The sequence below is a fragment of the Echiichthys vipera genome (assembly GCF_963691815.1).
Source record: "Echiichthys vipera genome assembly, chromosome: X".
NCBI classification, from domain to species: domain Eukaryota; kingdom Metazoa; phylum Chordata; class Actinopteri; order Perciformes; family Trachinidae; genus Echiichthys; species Echiichthys vipera.
The window spans coordinates 42,472,693-42,494,752 of NC_139825.1; the positions used below are offsets into that span (position 1 = coordinate 42,472,693).

At 40.7% G+C, this 22,060-nt stretch overlaps 1 protein-coding gene across 2 annotated transcripts in view; it reads right to left on the reverse strand.

Annotated features, from left to right (window-relative positions):
• Positions 1–413: 413 nt before the first annotated feature.
• Positions 414–22,060, reverse strand: part of LOC310965512 (band 4.1-like protein 1) — a 91,200-nt gene continuing 69,553 nt past the window's right edge. Inside the window, exons 14-20 of one of the 2 annotated variants that reach the window (XM_083939168.1) lie at positions 15,527–15,577; positions 12,719–12,847; positions 7,186–7,245; positions 5,793–5,879; positions 5,283–5,363; positions 5,043–5,156; positions 414–3,322 (exon numbers count right to left, since the gene is read on the reverse strand). In XM_083939168.1, the coding sequence (XP_083795294.1) occupies positions 3,317–3,322; positions 5,043–5,156; positions 5,283–5,363; positions 5,793–5,879; positions 7,186–7,245; positions 12,719–12,847; positions 15,527–15,577 (528 nt within the window). In that variant the 3' untranslated portion in view covers positions 414–3,316. The remainder of the gene's footprint in view (positions 3,323–5,042; positions 5,157–5,282; positions 5,364–5,792; positions 5,880–7,185; positions 7,246–12,718; positions 12,848–15,526; positions 15,578–22,060) is intronic. The other variant, XM_083939169.1, reaches the window with a different exon arrangement.

Sequence of the window (22,060 nt, forward strand, 5' to 3'; positions counted from 1 at the left end):
AACACCTACTTAACAATTATTTAAAGTGTGTATACATTTGTTTGGGATGCCCTGTATACAGTGTGTGTAAAGTCCTTTTATATGTTCAGTGAAAGGGAAGAAAAAATACACTAGATGGCACTAACATCACACAAATAACTTCCTAAAAGCTCTACCCCAGTTGAGTGCTGAACTTGGCCAAAAGATGGCAGTACAAGACGAGGTAAAATTGTCCTTTTGTTTCACTACAATAACAATACAATCCATTCCTCTTACTTTACAAAATACAATTTATTACATATGATGAGTTAATAATGTATGAAGGCAATATAATTAAGTGAAAAAATGATACATTTCCCCATGTTTCACTTCTCTGTTGTAGGTGTCAAAGTCCCTCTCCCCTCTTTTTAGAATCAGAGACAGCGTTTGAATCATACTGAGACATTTATTTATGCATGTATGTTTTCCATTTAGACTGAATGCAAATACAGCAAATACACACCACCAAGCACTAGGGGGATGTAGAGCAAAAGTCAGTGGAGAATTGAAGGTGGAGGCTAAACAGGATGCTCTTCACAGGGGAAAAAAATGCATATCCATAATCTGAACTATGCTGGTTTTCTACGTTAATGGGGCCAATAAATGTTTTCATCTCGCTGAGAACAGAAGAGTCCAGATTCAGAGAGACTTCCTCATCACTGCACTCAATGTCACATTTTTTTACAAGACAGTAATTCACTCTCAAGACAGCTCCTCTTAACCTTGGACTGAGAGGTTGTTTCTACATCTGCCTTGTGGTGATTAACAGCACTTTGAGCCGAGTTCTGATAACTGCGGCTCCTGCTCCCATGACCACGACTCCAAACATAAGGCACCCATTCATGTGACACTTCCGATTATACTTGCTGCCTTATTTCTTGAAGCTAAAAACACATCCCTGCTCCTCCTATTAATTTCTACATAGTTTACAGGATAATACACAGAAGTATGGATATTTATATATAAATACAGGCCCTCTATCTCTCACCATCTCGCCCACAGTACACATCTATCCTGATGCCTGATGTTTCTCTTCGATCAGTAGTGTGTTCAATACTACGTCAAAGACACATGATCTTTTAACAGTTTACAGTATGTGCGGCTATCATTGTAAGCAAGTGCCTTCGCAACAGTCCAGTGTCATATGACCAGAAAAAGTTAAAACAGAGCAAAATAGAATAATCAAATAACCAGTTTGGGAATTTCTTTTCCTCAGACACATCAACAGCAGGTCAACAGTTGCAAGTCAGAAGATGGGAGGATTACACGACAGGGGTGACAAAGCCATGGTCACAAGCTCCTTTAATATCTCTAACTCTGTGTTATAGGTTTTGGTTACGCTTCGGTACACATGAGAGTTCACAGTTTTCTCCCTTTAGAGTACAGAGGATAAGATTAATGAATGCTTATTGCAAATCTCACACGCAGTGCGCTTCACTGCTTAGGTTAACAGTAGCACAAAGTTAACGATGACGGCAACACGGCTAACATGGGTCAGGCTCCATCAGAGTGATTCTTATGTATGATTAATGATGCATAGTATATTATTAAAGGTCATCCAGGATATATGTTATGCAACAGCCAACAGGTTTCTGTGGATAGACGTCGCTTTACACTATGAGTCTCAGCTTTGTTTGTCTGGGGAACAATGGAGGAAAAGCACAGGCTTCACATTCCTCCTATAAATACAATTACAAACTCATACACCATAACTTAAAAGAGTTAATCCAACAGAAAACACAGAAGTTCCCAAGTTAATCTTGTGATTTCTAACGTTTCAGGCAATTTTTGTGAACATGCATATATATGATGCAAAACTGGAAAATCTTTTTTGCTGTTTAAAGCCGCTATGATCGATCTTTTTATAGAAAAATGCTTTTAAATATTGAACAGCCTGATATTACAGGCAAAACATATCAACCAAAAGTTTGCTCCCAGTTCATTGCATTTCTTTTCATTGCATCATAACTTCAGAATTTTTGCAAACTACTTTCTAGTTAAGGGTGAGATCTCGGATTAACTTTGTAAGATCAGGAGAAAAACTGAAGTCCTGTCCACACAATGAAGACTGAAACGTCCAAAAACAGCAGAATAACATACAAACTCTGTTTCATGATGGAAGTCAGTAAAATCAAATGACAACATGTCAGCACATATCTTAAACTTATTAGATAAAACATTATCTATATTAAAATATCTCTAAAAATCCTGTAACTGTGCCCAAAATGTGTGACCAGCATTTCTTTATGTAATAGGTGAGTTGACCACAGAATGAAAACGGTAACAGTGAGCAGGGGAATGGGACGAGGACAGTGATGTTTGTATGTTGGTTGAGTCCCATTTGTCCGCTGAAGTGTTACACCACTGTCCTTCAGTGGACTCCATTAACATTGATATCAGCTTGTGCCCATACCCAGTGGCCCAGTGATTTTCACAGTTTCTCTCTAGGCGCAAAGTCCCATCGTCGCCGAGCTTCTCATGGATTTCAAATGTGGACATGTCTGTGACATTTGTTTTTTAAATCCCCTCTGCTATTTTTATTGAATCATGCAGATTATAATCATCTGATATTATACATATTTCATAAACAAGCAAACACTGGACATAAATTAGATCCTCTATAGATAAAAATGTAAAAAGCTAATAAGACAGCTGTTGATTATACTGAAGGTGTCCCAGCCAGGAGGTTGCAACATCGAGCAAAAGGCTGCCTCTGCCACTTGGCACCAACCTCTCTGCCATACCCCACCACCAGCATTGTCCCCATCCTTTCACTCAACTGTCCTTAGCTCATTCGTTTTATTTGTGACAGATGTGTGAGCCTTACAGTTAAAATAAGTCATTTGTGAGGGGAGTGTCTTGGGGCAGAACGTGGGTTGATTCAAATGACCCTCAGGGTTCAAAGGAGTCAAAAATATATTAGATTAAATAATATGCAAGTAAAGTTTCAGACATATGACTCTTAAAGAGGTGAATTCAAAAAGCTGTGACCGGGTTTCACTTTCAATCTTGCATCACTCCACTTGAATAAAACGAGGAATAAATCATCCAATAGAATACGTTTCCTGTCCCATAAGAAGGTGGAGGGCCGGGCTGGGCCGGGACAGGCCGGAAGCCGGGTTGGGTAAGAGACCGAGTTGGTTTGTCTGGAGGGACAGGAGTGGAGGTCTACTGCTTAACGGAGCCAGGCCGGGTAGAGAGCCCTCATATCTGGGTGGTGGTGTCCCGTGGGGCAGGCCAGTAGACAAACAGCTGAAGGATCCTCTCCTATCCCCCTGTCAGGAGCCACCATGGCTAATCAGGACTGCAAGGGGACAACAACACGCAGATCAATCATCACACATGGGTGGAGATTTGGGCCCCTGGGTACAAAAATATAGAAGGCCCTCCTACATTGATGGGACACTTTGTTGTCATTTTAAGTCTTTGCAATTGTTTCCATCCCTTTATGGTAGTTCTGAGCCTTTGTAGTCATTGCGCGTCTCTTTGTGGTCGTTTTTGTATCAATGCGTGGTCGCTTTATATCTTTGTGTGGTCGCTTTGTATCTCTTAGGGGTTGTTTTGGAGCTTTGTCGTCATTGTTTGTCTCTTTGTGGTCATTTTGTATCTCTGTGTTGTCATTTTGTATTTCTTTGGGGCTGTTTATGAGCTTTGTCGTCATTGTGTGTCTCTTTGTGGTCGTTTTGTATCTCTGTGTGGTCGTTTTGTATCTCTTTGGGGCTGTTTATGAGCTTTGCCCTCATTGTGTGTGTCTTTGTGGTCGTTTTGTATCTCTTTGGGGCTGTTTATGAGCTTTGTCGTCATTGTGTGTCTCTTTGTGGTCGTTTTGTATCTCTGTGTTGTCGTTTTGTAGTTCTTTGGGGCTGTTTATGAATGTATGAATGTATGCTGAATGTATTCCATTATGTTTCTAAGTAATTACAACCTTTACCTACATATTATAACTCATATAAGTGAATTAACTCCAAACCAAGACATGTTCAACGCACAGCATTTTGTTTAAGCTAAATGCTAAAAGAGTGAAATTAATAACTGTGAACCTGCCTCTACGGATAGTAACAGTAGAGGTGGACAATTAACCAGGAACTACAAAAGAAAACACAAGTCTGTGCTTCATTGGCTTAAGATGAAGTAAACATACTTGTAAATAAATAAAATAAAAATAAATCATAACTAAAATGTAGACGACATGTATTGAAAAAATTAAATAAATCACGTTTCATTTCATTTACAGGTTGGCTATGTTACCTTAGTAAACTTGTTTTGATTTGTTTATATTATTTTATTTCAGAAAGTGAGATAATAGTCTGGAAACAACACAAACATTTTTCCATACTCTTTTCCTTTTTTCCATACTTATCATCATCATCTCATTTTCATCTTCAGCCTCTTATCCGGGGTCGGGTCGCGGGGGCAGCAGCTTTAGCAGGGGACCCCAAACTTCCCTTTCCCGGGCCACATTAACCAGCTCTAACTGGGGGATCCTGAGGCGTTCCCAGGCCAGTGTGGAGATATAATCTCTCCACCTGGTCCTGGTTCTTCCCCGAGGCCTCCTCCCAGCTGGACGTGCCTGGAACACCTCTCTAGGGAGGCGCCCAGGGTTCATCCTTACTAGATGATCCTGAACCACCTCAACTGGCTCCTTTAAACGCAAAGGAGCAGCGGCTCTACTTGAAATTAATCAAATTAAATTCCATACTTTTCCTTACAGTGTAGGTACCCTGGTATCTCTGTGTGGTCGTTTTGTATCTCTTTGTGGTTGTTTTGGAGTCTTTGTTGTCTTTTTCAGTCTTTGTAGTTTCAGTTTGTGTCTCCTCTTTCATTAGTATCTCTGTGTTTTTCAACCCTTTTTTTGGATTTATATTCAACCATGAAATGTTAACAGCCACTCCATGGCCTTGAGTCCCTGGGCCTGCGCCTGGTTGGCCTATTCAGTAATGGATCAAAGCGCATAAAGCGTAGGAATCCTGTTACCTGCCCTCAGATCACATGACTAGACTGTCAACACTGTAAGAGTCACATACCTCTGCTTTCTGCATCTCCTCAGTGGGAGACTCTGTTTCCCTGATAACCACTGCTTTTGTCACCAGCATGTCGGGGTGTTGCTGCTTGGCCTCTTGGATCGCCATGGCGAGGGCCTGGGGACATGGAGCATCAATGTATGGGTCATAAACCTCACATATTAGATTCCTGGGTCTTATTACTTTACTTGACTTAAACAAACACTGCAAGTGTTGCAGAATTTCTTTAATACTCCCTCTCACCTGGTGTTGGTCCACATCATCATCTCCTGTGATTATAATCCTTTTCTCAATTCTGGTTTCTGAGTAGCCTCCTTTCACAGTCTGCAGAACAAATACAAAAAAAAAGACATTTCCCCAAAATTAAAAAAGCTTTACAGAAGACAAAATTGGTAATTATATCATTGTTTTTTTATGTTAGTATATTTGTCTTCAGAAACATGTGCACCAGATCATTTTCTCAGTAAAGACACATTGTTTTATTAATGCATAGCCTTTTGGAGTTTATAACATTGTCACATTACATTGTGTGGCAACTGAATCATAACAATATTGATTTCCTTATCATATACAGTGTCAATAGAAAATCCAATTATGTAATATATTTACATCTGTTTATTTAGTCATCTACTCCAATGTGTCAAAAAGGAGGGACAAGACATATTTAAGAGTGTACCATAAGATACAGATGTGGAGGGATGACTCCTAGCTCCACTCATTAAACTGTAACCATGGGAACAGAAAAGGTGTTACCTTGGTAACTTGAGTTGTGGTTGCTGAGGTGACGCTCTCAGCGGTGATGGTCAGCGGGGACACCCTCTCCTGGGTACCAGCTTTTATCTACAGCACATTCATTAGAGCAGAGTCATACACACATGGAGGGACACACTGCAGACACACAACAGCACACACATGCTCTCAAGACAACATGTGGTGTTGTCTTAGCCACGGGTGACTTTCCCGGGGTGAATATAAAGCACAGCTTTTCCAGCTATATCTGCACATGCATCTACCACAGCTTGCAGAAGAGGAATAGGTTAACAGATGGGGATGGTGAACAGACATCTTCCTTCTGCGGGCGGAAAAAAAAATGTTCCTCCTCCTTCTTCTCTTACTATCACACCTCTTGCTATGCTTCTCTCTCCAATGTTGGAGAGCTCTAAAGCAGAAGAGCTCACCTTTTATTGCTAAAGCTCTGATTGCTCATTGAACAACTGTGTAATGTGTTTTCCAATGTGAGAAGTCAGAGCGGATGGAAGAAAATTAAAGTTTAAAAGTTTGAACGGCAGATTTTACTCAAGAAGACGGTGCCAGATGTAGAGAATGCTGGGTAGTGTTTTGAAAAAAAAGTAGAATCTGAGTGTAAAGCAAGAGATGTGCTTATATTTTAGCACAATTGGTTCAGGAAAAAACTTTAAGAGGTACTACAGCGATTTACTATTGGACCTTCATAAACCTTGGGGACTCACAACAAATGGTAAATGCTCACATCATTAAAGGTGTCATGTGAAGTCGCACCAATGTGCACTATTGTATCCTTACAAATGATGAATGCATATGTTTCCTCATAATAACATTTTCTATGCCAAACATTTTAAATCCAGCATCAATGTTTACTGTCTGGCAGTCTTTGTCTTCTGTTGCTTTTGTTGGTGCATTGCTGCATATCTTGGCACCTTACTGCCACCTGTATACCAGGTAATAGTGTAAAACCATTAGCCGGAGCGTACACTGCACCACCCGCATGCGTGCCTGCATGTGTGTCCTTGCGTGCAAGCACATGACAAACAAAACACTCATAGAAAAATGTTTCCCCTAGCTTTATGATGCATCAAAAAACTCCTACAATTTATAGTGCAGGCTTTTCTATTATCAAATCTCAGTGAAAATGAGAAATCAGAGAAATAATACTCCTTTCTACTGTACTCAGCTAAGTCCTGTGAACATTTGGCTGATGCACACGCTTGCACACACACACACGCACACACACACAAACCGGTGTTCATTTCTAACTTCATTCAGCTTTAAACTTATTCAGAAGGTCAAGGTTGCAAAAGAAGACAGTGATAGCACAAGGCTGACATTTATTTCTCTGCCATACACATATGCTGTCACACTGATGTATTTCCTCTGTAAAGATACTTACAGGTGAGCCGTTTTCTTTAAGGGCAGCAGGAGCCTCCCTTGGGCTGACAACTCCATAGTTCTGAAGGACAGAAAGAAATAGACTTGAGGGCAGAGTCTTTATTAACTTCCTGATAGGAAGTATGTAAGTGCATCAATGAAATACGACAGCATGTTGGAAATACACACCAGTCATTAAGACAAAAATGTTTGCCAATCTTTTTGTTTTTCAAGGGATGAAAGGGCAGCATTGTAAATTGGAGATAAGTGGTGTCTCAGACCTCCTCCTCTGTTTAGCGATGGTTTCTCTACTTTTGCATTGATGGCTTCTTATACTCCTCTTTCACACCATTTGTCCTCTCTGTCAAGCATGTGAACATTGTTGTCATCAAAGGAGTGGGCTTTCTCCTTGAGATGTAAGTGGACAGCAGAGTCCAGGCCTGAGGAGTTAGCTCTCCTGTGTTGGGCCATGCGTTTATGCAGTGGTTGTTTTGTTTCTCCAATGTAGAGATGTTTGCATCCCTCGTTGCATTGGACAGCATAAACCAGATTGCTTTTATGGGTGTGTGGTGTTCTGTCCTTGGGATGTACTAGTCTCTGTCTGAGTGTGTTACTGGGTTAGAAACACACAGGGATGCAGTGTTCGTTTAAGATCCCCCTGAGTTTCTCTGATACCCCAGCCACATACGAGATGACTATGTTGTTTCTCTTGTTTTCTTTTTCTTTCTCAACCACTTTGGTTTTCTTTCTGGAAGCAGCTCCCATTTTCACAAAGGTCCAGCTGGGGTAATCACAAGTTGTGAGGGCGCCTCATAGGTGCTTGAGTTCTTCCCCTTGGGCCTGTGAGCTGGTGGGTACATTATCAGCTCTGTGTTGCAGGGTTCTGATAAATCCAAGCTTGTGCTCCGGGGGGTGGTGGGAGTCAAACAGAATATATAAAACTGTGTGAGTGGGTTTTCTGTATACCCCAATGGAGAGGGTCCTGTCATTCTCCATATGGACGTCACAGTCTAAGAAAGGCAAACTGTTGTCCTTGACTTTTTCTCTGGTGAACTTGATATTTCTGTCCTCTGAGTTTATATGTTCAGTAAAAGTTTGCACCTCTTTGGATTTTATTTTAACCCATGTGTCTTCAACATATCTGAACCAATGGCTTGGTGTTATTCCTTTGAAGGAGTTCAAAGCCTTGACCTGTCAGTCTCTTCCCTCTTCCTTTTGTGCGAGTTTTTCTCCCTCTGTCTGTTTCCCCCTGCATGTGTCTTTCCCTGTGTGTTTGTCTGTTGGAGCTGGTAGGCGTGGTTCTGCCCAGCTGTGGCTCATCTCCTCGTCAACGCCTGGACAAATAGTCGGATGTGACTCACGTCCGGTGCCAGACTATTATTGCTATTTCGTGGTTCGTGGTTCGTGTATTCGCTTGGTTGGCTACCTACTTCTTATGATTGTGTTTTCTATCCGTGTTGCGTTTTGTGTTGTTAATCGTTTCTTGGTTTCTTTTGTTATATTTCCCTGAGTTCTTGTTTTCCTCCGTTCGTGTTTCGTCTCCTGGACCCTGGACCTGTTTTCCCATTCTCTGGTTTTTGTTTGTTTCTCGTTTTTGTTTGTTAAATATCTGTTGAGCTCTTACTCGGTTTCCTTGTCTGCATTTGGGTTCTGCTCCTTGGAGTTATTCCCCGCACCGTTCATGACACTACCTCCTCCATATATAGATTTGCCACAATAGGGGATATTGGTGAACCCATGGCACAGCCGTGTTTTTGTCTGTAAAAAGTGCCATTAAACTGGAAATATGTGGTGTTCAGGTACAAATCCAGAAGTTGGCAAATGTGGTCTGGTTTGAGATTTGTTCTGTTGTGTAAGGAGTTGTCCTGTGTGACCCGCTTTCTTACTGTGGCCAGAGCCTCCATGGTTGGAATACAGGTGAACAAAGAAGTCACATCATAGGATACCATGGTTTCATCTGGATCAATTTTTAAGTCCCGGACTTTGTTCACAAAGTCTATGGAGTTTTGGATGTGGTGTGGGGTGTTTCCCACCAGTGGTGCCAGGATATTGCCTACATGTTTGACAATGTTGTCGAGTTTATGCTGCTGACCATGGGCCTGAGCCGGGCCCCTTCTTTATGGATTTTTGGGAGTCTATATGAGCAGGGGGTTGAGTCCTGGGGATAGAGCCTGTAATATTGTGATTTGCCAATGACCCCTTTCTTTTTGTAGTTGCTGCAGACAGTCTATAACCTTCTTTTTGTAACTGATGGTAGGGTGTCGTTTCAGAGTTTCGTAAGTGTTAGATTCACTAAGTGCTGCATAGATCTTTGCCTGGTAATCAGTTGTATCGAGCACAACTGTGCATCTACCCTTGTCTGCTTGAAGGATTGTGATGTTGTGATCTTTTCTCAATGCCGTTACTGCTTTTCTCTCCTCAATGGTGACGTTGGATGGGGGGGGGGGCTTAGCTTGGGCCAACGTTGCTGACACTTTTAACCTTAGCTGTTCAGCCTGAGTTCCAGTAAGGTTGTTTTTCTTTATAGCAGATTCTGTAGCTGTAATCAACTCCACTATGGGTAACTCTTTTGGTGTCATGGCAAAGTTCAATCCCTTAGCTTGGACCTCCTTCTCTGGGTGGTTAAGATCTCTGTCTGACAAATTCTTAACCCATCTATTATATGTTTCTTTCTGTGCTGGAGTGTCAGTTTTGTTTGTCTCCGAGTGAGTATTTCTGTGTTTTTGTCAATATTCTTGGATTGTAAATTGTGAAATTTCTTTGTTTGTCTTTCTTTGCTCTTATTGTGTTGAGATTGTTGGGCTTTCTGGGTGAAATCCACAACTACTCCATGATAGAAACAGGTAAGATTGATGTCAGATTCTGTAGTGAGAGGTCATATTCACTCATTGAGGAGTTGATTTTTAGCCTTTTCTACAATTTTCTCCACTCTATGCCCTCTCATAGTGGAATTCAAGCATAGGCTAGTTGGTGTTAGCCTTTGTTGTTTGCATCTCAGACTAAACAGTAGGTGGTTTATGTAATCTGCAGTTTTCCGAGCCAACCTTTCATGTTCCCGCACCATTTTAATGCACAGGTGTAATTGATAACATAATTAGCGAAAACATTCCATTTAGGTGAGCTAGTTTCCGGGGGATGTTATTGTGAATGCTGGCTCACTGTCATGTCTTAACCGAGACACTTGATGGAAATGAGCCAATGTTAACTTATGTTATTTCACCTGTGATTTTATTGCCATGACAAGCCTAAATGTCTGCAGGTCAAAGGTCTATTGGTAATGCTGGCTCTGACAGGGCTCACCGGAGCCTTTGTTATTGTCATTAGTTACACTTGTGGTAGTCTGGCATACCGGATGTACAGTGCTTAGATAAAGCCTGGTATCCAGCCCCACTTTTTACATGTTATGGTGATGGGTGGAAATCCACGAAACTCAGGACCTTCTTGCTCTAAGGAGACAGTGCTAACCGCTGATCCACTGGTCCCCCCACCCATGTAAATGCTTCTAATATATAGTATTGAGGCTTTTACATTCACATGTACAATCCTATTTTGAATCCATAGTCATTTGATGTTTTTGACTGACAATCAAACCAATAACAGCATACATGATGCATTGATTATGAAGACAATCCTAAAGATGAACAATCTCTGTTTACTACAGTCTGGTGGCAATGCTTCTAAAATTCAAAGCTGTCACTGTGCTGCAGGCAGCTGGCAGCAGCCAGGCTTTTATGCTGCTGCCAGACATGACATGGCTCCCTCTGCTGGCTCAAAATAAGATCTTTGTCTGCCTATCGTTGACGTCATCCTCTGTTCAATGCAGATGCACACACACTTTTTTTAAATTGAAGAATGTCTTACTCTGACATCTTTGGAATTGGATTTAACACTGATCTGGCACTTCAAAGGCACCCACTCCTCACAACCAACCGAGTTCATCCACACCATTAGATGAATGACTGAACAGCAAAGAACGAAAAAAAACATTTTAATAAGGCACCTGTGGGACAGTCAGTCAGCACTCAAATCTTTGCCTCTTGAGATGAATAGGATTCACACCTGCTTTCATCATCCTCATTAATGCTCTATCAATACTTTCATCACTCCATAATGATGCTATTATGTCATCCCTGTCTAGGGAATATAGGCTTCATGTCACCGCCTCTAATCAAGACCAATGCCAGTTCTACCAAAACATACATTTTTTTTAATGCAAGTCTATTTTTTAAGTGACAGCTGGGATCGATCTTGTACTGAGTATTGTGGTCATTTTCTACCAATACTGTAGCTTAGCAAAGGCGAAAGAGATGTTAAGTCCTTGCAAAGGCTATCAAAGAATAGTTCGACATTTTGGGAAATACACTTATTCCTGCCAGACTCGTGTCTGTTGGATAAATATAAACATACAGACAGAAACCACTTAGCTTAGCATAGCATAAAGACTGGGAACATGGGAAACCAGATGGCTCGCGCTGTAACAAAACATGACTGTGACTTTAGGACATGACACATTAAAGAGACCATTCAAAGGGTTTTTTGTTCTCAGCAATGATTTTCCCTTGGACAAATGTTCCATGTGCGTTTCCTTGGTCAGTATGTTGAAATCATCCATCTACATCTTACAGCCTGTGAATGTTATACTCTCCTCAACACGCCCTCAAATATGCGGGTAAGAGAGTTTTCTTTGACTTTTGATATTGATGATTCCAGTGGCTGAATACATTTTTACCATTCAAAATGCACTTGAAACGTCCATCTCCTAATCTGTTTCAATAAGGGATGGGAATTGAGATGGCTTATATTTTGCTTTTATCATTGCCGGCATGCTTTTCTGACAGTTGTGTATTGCAAAACAATAATGTCAAACTCATATAACATGTATTACATGGTGTGCAATGAAGTCAACTGCAAAGAGTCTTTGGTGATTAAACCAAATCGTGACGTAGTAAATTCAGGCTGGTAGTGATATGATTAAGTTAGAAATATTCCCCCCTGGGCTCTAGACACAACTGGTGGTTGTAAAGAGGGTTGGCCGAAGATCTGGATGATGGGATGTGGAGGAGTACTGGGCCCTGGATGTGGTGGAGACTAAAGGTGAAGGGGTAGAGGAGGGTTCAATCAGTTTGTACTGAAAGGACAACTGACAGCAGCAGAGAGGAGAGCAGATTTAAAGTGAAAGTGATTGAACAGTCAGCGTAAAGAGAGTCTTCCTTATAGAGCCAGGATTGCAGACTGCCCTTTTTCAGTATATTTAAAGTTAAACTACGCTGGCTTTGTATTGGAAAGACAAATAAATGGTCGATAATCTCATTCGACTCTCAGCAAGAAGCAAATACATGTGGTAAACCTTACCAAAATAATGCTTGGAAAAGAGTTTTTTGAAAGACGCTATGCTACGATTTGCTTGCCGGCTGGAACAGTGGAGCCATTTTTCAGTATCATGCAGCTCATAACAATGTAAGGGACACTGAAATCCAAAGGCAGCAGATGTGTGAATCTACAGCATTGTACATAACAGTATCTAAGGCTTGCTTATAATATTATTGATGCATTACCTGCGGCGAGACATTCATGATGTTGGGTTGGATCTCCGATCCATTTGTATGCGTCTCTGTCTTGCTGTCAGCCCTCTTCAGCATATGGGCCATGCTCACAGCACTGGCTTCTTTCTTTGCCACAGGAGGCTGTGGGGAATACAAACAGTACAGTTAAGTCAAACAACATCAACATTTCTTCACAGAAAAACGTTTGTTGCTTACCAGCAGAAGATTGTTTCAGGGGGAAGCATTTGAACACCTTCAACTTAAAGAACAAACACTGGAATGCATTTTTATTGAATTGATCAGCTTGACGAAAGCATGAAAATGATACAGTGGCAGGGGAATTCAAAGAAATGCTGACAAAAATAAAATTAGGGAAAAATTGATAAATTAATACATAAACATAATTAAAAGAACAAAATATAAAAAAAAATCAAACAATGGTAAATGGTCCGACACACAACAAAATTAAATAATTTTAAAAAAGCTGCAGGAAGTAATGGCACCAGGTCCAGCCAGGCAGGGTGAATCCAGTGGGTGATGATGATGATGATGAAGAATAAATACATTCATCGGTCTACCTCATGATGTGTTCCCTCCTCAGGGAGCTTCTCATCCATGGGAGACTTGTCCCTGGAGCCCATTAGACGGGCAGAGTAGAACTTGGAGGTCTCCTCAAAGTCCTCCCGGCCCACCTCGGGCTGTCGCTCCCTCTCTCCGAGCTCCAGCATTCCCTTAGAGAAGTCCTCCACGCCGGAATGGAGGTCCATGATGACGGTAAAGTCAACCTCAGCCTCCAGGCTGGATGTAGAGCTGACCGTCATGCTGGAGCACTTGCGCTCGATGCCTAGGTGGGTTTCCCTCATGCAGGCCACTGTGTCTCTCTCCTGCTCTTCCTCTGAGGCCATGCTCGGCTTAGGCCCCCTGTCCCCGAGCTCCTTCTAGGGCAGGTACAGAAGGTAAAGGATCTCATGCTAAGGTTACATGACTGCAGACGGATGGATGACAAAGATGATGCAATGGGGTGGATCCTTACGTTTGAGGTTTTCGTGTTTGAATCAAAGACACTGTACATGCAATGTATCCTGAATGTACAGTAGGGCATGAAAGAAAAAGAAAAGGGAATATTTCTACTACATACCATTAGGACTTTTTCTAGTCGTTGCTTGTTTTTTCATGATTACTGGTTCCTACAAAGCCTGAATACAGTTACACTGTAATACTGATTGTGTTATTACTTCTGCAGTTTACACAGCATTCTGTAAAATGTCCATTAAAGGTGCATTTATAAAAGCATTTTTTAAATTATCTATGAATGGTGAATTTCATCATTCATTTGTATTAACATTTGAGCATCATCTCCCTGTTAATAGTCGTTTACTTTTCATCCTGACTTTTGAAGCTCTTTGTTAAGTCTATTTCAACATGAGCACTGTAGAATAAACATTGATAGTACTTTTGATGTTTAATAATAAGGATGATGATTGAGATATCACTGTGTCAGTGGTTTACAGGAATATGTGATGAACTAGTGGTATGGCCACTTGAAATAGCCACATCTGTGCATAATAGTGGTAGGTAAAGAAAGTTGTTCCAGTGCCACTAGAGATAATGAACCTTCTTCACAGCAGATATTTTCACATGTTATATTTGGAAGAGCAAAATACTATGATAGGATAACACTTACAATGGCTCTGTTCAATTTAAGTATTCCAGTGAGAGTGACAGTGAGTCAGTATGTACGATACCAGAACCCTGAAATGCTTTTCATTCATTTGAATATTTTCCCCCATGCAATTTTTTTTTACGGTGACAGGTCAAGAAAGATCCATCGGTGTGACTGCACTACGTCTTTGCTGTTCCTCTGGAGGAGCAGGTACAAGTATTGATATGCAAACGGATGTTTAAGGGCATTTGTTTTCTACGTCTCTACCTGTGGGATTGGAAATGTGACATGTGCACGTGTGCTCTACATTTTTGAGATGTAAAACAGAATCGGGCACACATGACGATTTCTGAGGATTAAAAGAATGTGCATGCATATTTTTATCTTTGTGCATGCACCATTTTTAGTTGTGAATATACACAGACTTAAATGCATCTGGCATCAGCTGTACATAATTTTCTTAAAGAAACTAGGTGAAATCAACAAGAAGGAGAAACGATACATGTTTTAGGTTATAGGACAATAATGAAATAATCTCCAAAAAAATGTATAAAATGAAGGCTGTAATGAAATGTTACACAGTTTTCCCCGTCATCATCGTCATCTTAATCCTGAAAACTATTCCCAGCTTCATACTGTAGTGTCTTTAGTCACTAATCTCTACCTTTGTAGGAAACAGGTCACTAAAAGCATACAAAAGACACAGACAAGGAAAGGAAAAAAGTACTGACTACAACCTGTGACGAGGGGTCAGAAGCAAAACAGCTGTTTTAAGGGGTCACGAGCCAAAAAGGCCCATTGAAAAGAACCATTGAATTATGAATGAAGCTCCTGATGCATCTAATTTAAAGTAATGCCACTCATTAATTATACGTACACTTTCTAATTAGATCCCAGTAAAAACCAAATGATGCCAGCAATAGCCAGGCACAAGGGGTTTTGTTCAACACAATTCAAACTCATGATGATGGATGACTGCAGTTGCCAGCGAAAAATATCACACTTCATCCTTTATAGCTGTTTGCTATTCTTTTAATATATCAGTAGAAACTGGTGCAGTCAGTTAGGAGGCATGCAGTTCACAAAGGAGGGGCGCAGAGAGGAAAAGAGATGATGGGTGGAACATATCAGGGTGGGTTTAAATGTAAATGAATAACCTTGAAATCAGCAAACGGCTCTTCATAAATGGCAGGAGTAGAGACAGGCTCCTGCAGGGGGAAGCAGAGGAAAGAGCAGAGAGAGCATCTGAAAGTTAGTACAAGCTGAAGTGGTCAGTGGTCAGTGGTCAGTGATCGACACATCACCATACAAACAGAAATCCTAACAGCAAAGCTTGACTGGAGCCTGAAAATATGAGCTCTGTGTTTTCTGAACACAGGGGATCCTGATGCTCAGTTAGACTCCAATCTTAATAAAGCCACACATTTTAAAGTAGGGCTGGGTGATATGGCCACAATATTCTATCCCGCTACAGGTCCTTGCATAACAATATATATAACGATATAACGCATTTTTTATGGCAATTCAATCCGTTAATAGTCTATATGAGATAACCACATGGTAAAACAGCCTGTCAAATACCGCTCGGGGTTTGATATTGAGGCATAAGGAAAACTTGAGTGTCTGTATAAAACGCTTTCAACTGTGAACTCATCAGCGGCAATATAGATGCTCAGAGCCAGATCCATAAGTAAGAACGACAACGTCTGTGACGGGAGGAAGCCAGTCCAATGGATAGGTCAACGAACACAGGACTTTGTGTCGGTGCATCACTTCAGTAACGTTACAAACGTATTTATTTTAACCCCACCCACAACATTATCCTAACCCTAACCCAGTAGTTTTGTTAGAATTCATGTTGACCACATGTTCCTCGTATTGTGACAACGTTGGTGTATATGACAGGTTGGGATGAGAACAGGTGGGTAATGAGGCTGTCATTTCATTAGAATTCAAAACTTCAATACAATTATAGTATACAAAAAAAGATACTAGATACCTGTTTCAATACCACGGCAAAGAGAAAATAAGTCTAAGGCGCACATAATAGGATGTTTGTTTCTGTTTTATAACTAACAACCTGCAAACAGTGCTAGCATAGAAAAAGTTGGATTGAGAACCATTTGAGTTTCTTCTCCGTTGTTTCATGTGAGCATTCTTGAGTTAGAAATCTGATGTATGTATGAGGATGTGTTTTTTTTATACCTTCAGAAAATTCAATACTAGCGAATGCATAAGAGATTATATCTTTTAAACATGTGGTATTGATAAAGTATCAACACTTTGGGAAACCTTTCATGGTATAGCCTATTTTTGTATACCCCTGTGTAAATTTAATACTTTGGCCACTATTTTTTCATTTTATTAATGAACATAACGTGCAAGGATCAGAATGTAAAGTGGCGTCCAAATAATGCAAATATTGCTGTAACACAGTTTGGTCGCTGTTTCTTTTACAGTAAATTAGAAAAGGCATAGCAAAGTATATAAGATACCCATTTTAATATGGTTTTGACTATATATTCATATTACCCAGCCCTTTTTCAAACCAGCAAATAGTTCGTTATTTTCAACGTCCTTTAAAATGACTCAACTGTTAGTTGAGAAATTTAGCCAGAGCCAATCAAAGGACAAATGAATTCAGGCACACATTTCAAGCACTATTGTACAGCGACATAGAGCAATACAGTTCAGAGGACAGAAAAGAGGTAACCTTGCCGCAACAAAAACAACATCTACAGCCAGGTTTATTAGTTAGAATGAGCAGAGGCAGGACAAGAGAATCATGCAGATTGTGTAATGAGCAGGTTTTCAACATAGCAGCCACTCATTGACCAACTGAGAAAGTGATGCAGCACGACGCCCTTTGAATTTCAATAAGGGAGCATCCAAATAATATTGTCAAATAATATTGTAAAATGTTCAATAAAAGGTGCTGTGGTGCATTCCACAGCTTGTCAAAATGACTCCCCGTGTTCAATCTGATCTTGATATGATTGTCACTCATTAGTTCGGTCGTTTGCACACTGAGAGCTACACAACACCTCTTCTCATGCCTGTTTTATCCAATATATGCAAGAGCTTGACTCAGATGAAAAGGTGGGAAATGATGAAAGCTGTCATGTCTGTTCACTTCAAATTCCTTTCATTCCAGTGCCAAAAGCGTGCAAACTCCTAATGATACCAACAGTGAAATGAAAGCAGCAAATCTGACTGTGTCAGGCACTGAGCTGTGGTGTCTGGCTGCTCACTGCCTGCTGGGGTTTCACAGTTGGAGGAACCAATGTGTTTACATCACAGTTTGGTTTTTCTATCCAGAGGAGAGTAATGCATCAGTGGAATTATGATATATTATCATCAATCAGAAAGATCGAGGGATATTTCATAAATTCTGTTGATGCAAGTTCATCAGTTTGATGTAGTTTCTCAATAATGTGTGCCCTAACCAATCCTATACTCCATTTATCTCTAATTTGGGGGAAAATAGCTGTTTGTTGCAAAAGTAATGGATGGTAATACTTTTTACCCTTACTCCCTCAAATAAGTATGCAAGAAATTGTTTGTTTTGTATTTCCAGTTTAAAATGGCACAGAGCTGTGCAAAAATCACAAGAGTGATGATAACATGTAAGCCTTTCTTTCCTTGACACCGTCTGACGGATAACAACGTGAGCTGAAAGGAAATTTGAGGCTCACAAGCTAGAGAAGGTGAAGACAAACCAACAACCGAAAACATGAGATATTGATTTTTGTCTTCTTCTTTTTTTTGTAATTTCACAGCCAGTGGTGAGCTGTACAGATTTGCCAGACAGTGTGGTGCATGTTGAGAGCAATGGGAGGGGATAAATTGGGTTTCATATGGGAAAATGTCCAAACTGTTTGACACATTTTTGTCACAAGACGGAGCAAAAGTACCGCTCCATCTGCTCTTCAAACAGGCAAGAACAAGTAAGATGGATGATTCGAGTCACTGAAAACGTAGAAAAAAAGAAAAATGGCGTGCGAGTCTGTCTGAAGCTCATGCGATGCTTTAATTCCAATGACTGAATAGCAGATGCCAAGCAGAGTTACCGAGTGTCTCTTCTTGGCTGCATCCAGGCTCGGCTCCCTGCCGGCATTTCGGCTGTTCCGCAGTATTAGTCCAGACTCCCGGGCCTTCTGTGTTTTCACTGGTGGGGCTGGGGGAGCTGTTTTTGGAAGCGCTGAAATCTTTGAGCTAAACGACTGACTCTCGGTGGGTCCTCTACCGGACTGATAGCTATCATCAGGATGTTCTGTCTTAGCGATACCCTCCAGATCTACTGCGAATGCTGGATGGAAGGTGGCAGCATCAGTCCAGGCCAGGTCTGAGGATCCCTCTGGAGAGCCCACCGACCAGCGGTATTCTCTTCTGATGGCCCGTGTGGGCTCGTCCTGTCCTGTCCTGTCCCTTTCATCCTTACATGCTACGCTCTTTGACCGTTCTGGCTTGAGAGGGACAATCCTGGAGATTTCGGACTGGAAGCTACTGCCTGACAGTCGGTGGAGAGATGTCCTCTGACCTCTGTCTCCCATGAAACCCTCAATATCCTCTCCCCCAGAACTACTGATCCTCCTCTCATGCGTCCTGACCTGTCGCAGTTTTACCTCAGCAAGCTCTTTGTTGTCAATGAGGACCTTCCCCCTCACTTTCATCGCACACTCCCCTTTAACAGCTGCTAATGAACTATCATGTTCTGACTTTCCGGGTCCATTCACTGAGCCTAAATCAATATCAGCCGGCCCGACCTGACTTACTTTTCTCTTTACCTGCTCTGTGCCTTCAGTGGAGACCTCCCTGCTTTCTCCTATTGATAAATCCTCTGGATGGTTATCTTTAGAGCACCTGACAGACTGATCCTTCGCTGATCCCTGATCATCTTTCATCATCTCCACGAGGGATGATTCACAATGATTTCCTGTTTTAGAGTTATTTCCTAGACTGGTGTCTGAGTCAGAGCCCTCATTTTCCGCAGAAGAAGAATCACTGCTTCCTTTACTGTAGATGAGCTCGGCAGGCATTCCCAGGTTTAAGCTCTGGGGTCTCCTCTTTTTCCTTGGTTTAGAAGCTGTGCGTTCTTTAATCTGACACGGGCCCAGGGCCACATCATTGTTTGCCTCAGGGTCTGAGGCTTGAGATGGTTTACTTTGAGATTTCTCTGGAAACAAGTCTGCATTGTCAGATAATTGAATCACAAAACGACTTTTGTTAGCCGGCCATGGCTCAGAGCATTCATCTACCTCTCTGGGTGGTGTTGTTGATGAAAATTCATCAGTATGGCTTTTCATTTCTTTTCTGTCATACCCTGTTACCTCTTTATGCATCATCTTGGTAATGTCTATTTCTTTTTCCAGCTCCTTTTTCTGCCACAAGGAATCAGATGCAAGAGATTTGTTCTGTTCTTCTTCCTTCCAGTCATGGTCCTGTTGATAAGTGTCTTGTTTTTCAATCAATACCCACTCCTCAGAGCCCTACACATTGGTATAGATTAAACACAGTTAGACATGCCAAGCACACCTGCAGCAAATAATAAAATCTACACAATCATTTGAATCACAGAGAAGGGAACAAAATGTACAACTGGAACATAGTAAAGTTTTGGTTTACATGAATATGCACTTAGGGATTTATAGTAAAATAAGAGATTAGAGTGTAACGATACATCTATCCAATATCATCGGTGTAAAGTGAAAATATTGATACACATTGTCATCTTTAAGATAAACCTTTATTTTGATATTCCCTCTTTATATTTATTCTATTTATAACAAAATAAATAGAGTATGTTCATTTAAATGTTTGGAGCTCAATGATAAAATTGCCAAATCATGTTTAAGTTGCTTTATGTGAGATGATATACATGTAACTGAATCAGCATCACAGCCCTCTGAATTTAATTGAAATCACATTGTGGCATACTTTGTGATATCAGCAAATATCTTATTGTTGAAACTTTTGATTTCCCCTATCAATTTTGGGCCGATATTGGCCAATCACAGACATATCGGTATCTATCGTATTGCCATATATGTTCTCCGATATGTACCTTTTTTTACAGAACACATAATGCAGAACTGAACATACACTGTTGTTTATTTAGCATTTTATTTTAATTGTATGTATTATTTAAATGTTCAGCAACTTAAAGATACTGAACATACAGTTAAATTTTCTATTTTTCATAATTAATATATAATTTTTTATTCTTTTATTCTTTTATTTGTATTCTTTGTATGTATGGTGTATAGTAATGTATAAAAATGTGATATATTAAGCAGCCTTCTGAGTACATCTGCAGAGTCGTATCGGTGCAAAATTGGTGCCCAACCCACAACGAAAAACGTCTATTTTCATCTCACAAATTATCTATGTCGCGTTACCAGTAAGTAACCCCTCTAAAATTGGTATCAATCTTACAAATCCCATATTCGGCTCTAGTGGTGGAATTTTCTTAAGCAGATAGATGTATGAATGATAATGATGCACGGCAGGCAGTGCATTCGAACAGTAAGCTCATGAAAGAGGAAAAGTGAATAATGTGCAACCTCAGGTGAAGTCAACACAGTCTTCTGGACGAAAGTCTCAACAGACAGGCTGTTAACAGGGTCCTTTGACAGTGCTCGGCCCGCCGACTGGCCAATACAAGGCAGAGGAGAGAGTTTAAAAGAGAAGGAAGAACAGCCGTTAGAGCTCGGACTCAAAATGACAGAGTAAATTGGTAAACTACTTCATGCAAAAGCGAGAAAATAGGAAAGGCAGAAAGAATCGACAAGACTTAAATGAATTATTCTGTTGAAACTTTTAAAACAACTTCAAACTAAAAACATGCAATCCCATGGTCCTGACAGCCACCATCTCCACATAACCAAATCACAAGACATTTGCAATGCAGATACTTTTTTCATGTAACTACATCAAAGAGTGAGTTCGACTGAATCTTGGAGCATGGAGACTTTCCCAGCCTTCGACTGTCAGTCAAAGACAACGTTTGACATCTATGGGCATAATCTGATTTCCCCAGACAGCAGATGAGAGATTGTCTAAAGACAACTTAGGCAAAAAGAAACATCTTATCTAAAGACTACAATCTCAGGTATCTATTTTCAAAAGCCTAATTACCAAAATGTGATCAAAGTTTCGTGATCTAGCATAAAGAAAACTGCGTCACTGTTAGGCAATCAAGGAAAAAAAAAAGAGAAATGATAATTGTATCTCAAGTGCCTCACATTGAGTCAAAAACATCTTCACTCTAATCTTATCAAGATGCTTCCTTCTGTGCTATGTGTCAGTGATCTTCAAGTACCTCTGAGGTACAGGAATATTCCAGTACACTAGAGAGAAGATGAATGCACTTAATTATAAACATCTCAGGTAATAAACTGCAGATAGTTATGTTTGGTCCAGCAGCATTGCCATTGCACAGGAGATATATTTTTGAATTGCCTGTAGGAGTAAAGTGAAACAGCAGTATAGTACATCAGGTTTGAATTATTCAAATGAATAGAGCATACAAAAAAACCCTGCAAAACAAGTGCCTCCAGGTGACCACAATATGGCCTGTTTGCCTCCAGTCAAGCAGCAAAAAGAGCAGCTCAACTTGACAGGCTAAGATGGGAATACCAATGCCCTTTAGTGGACTGTCAAGCATCAGAGTTCGCTGGATTTGAGATATT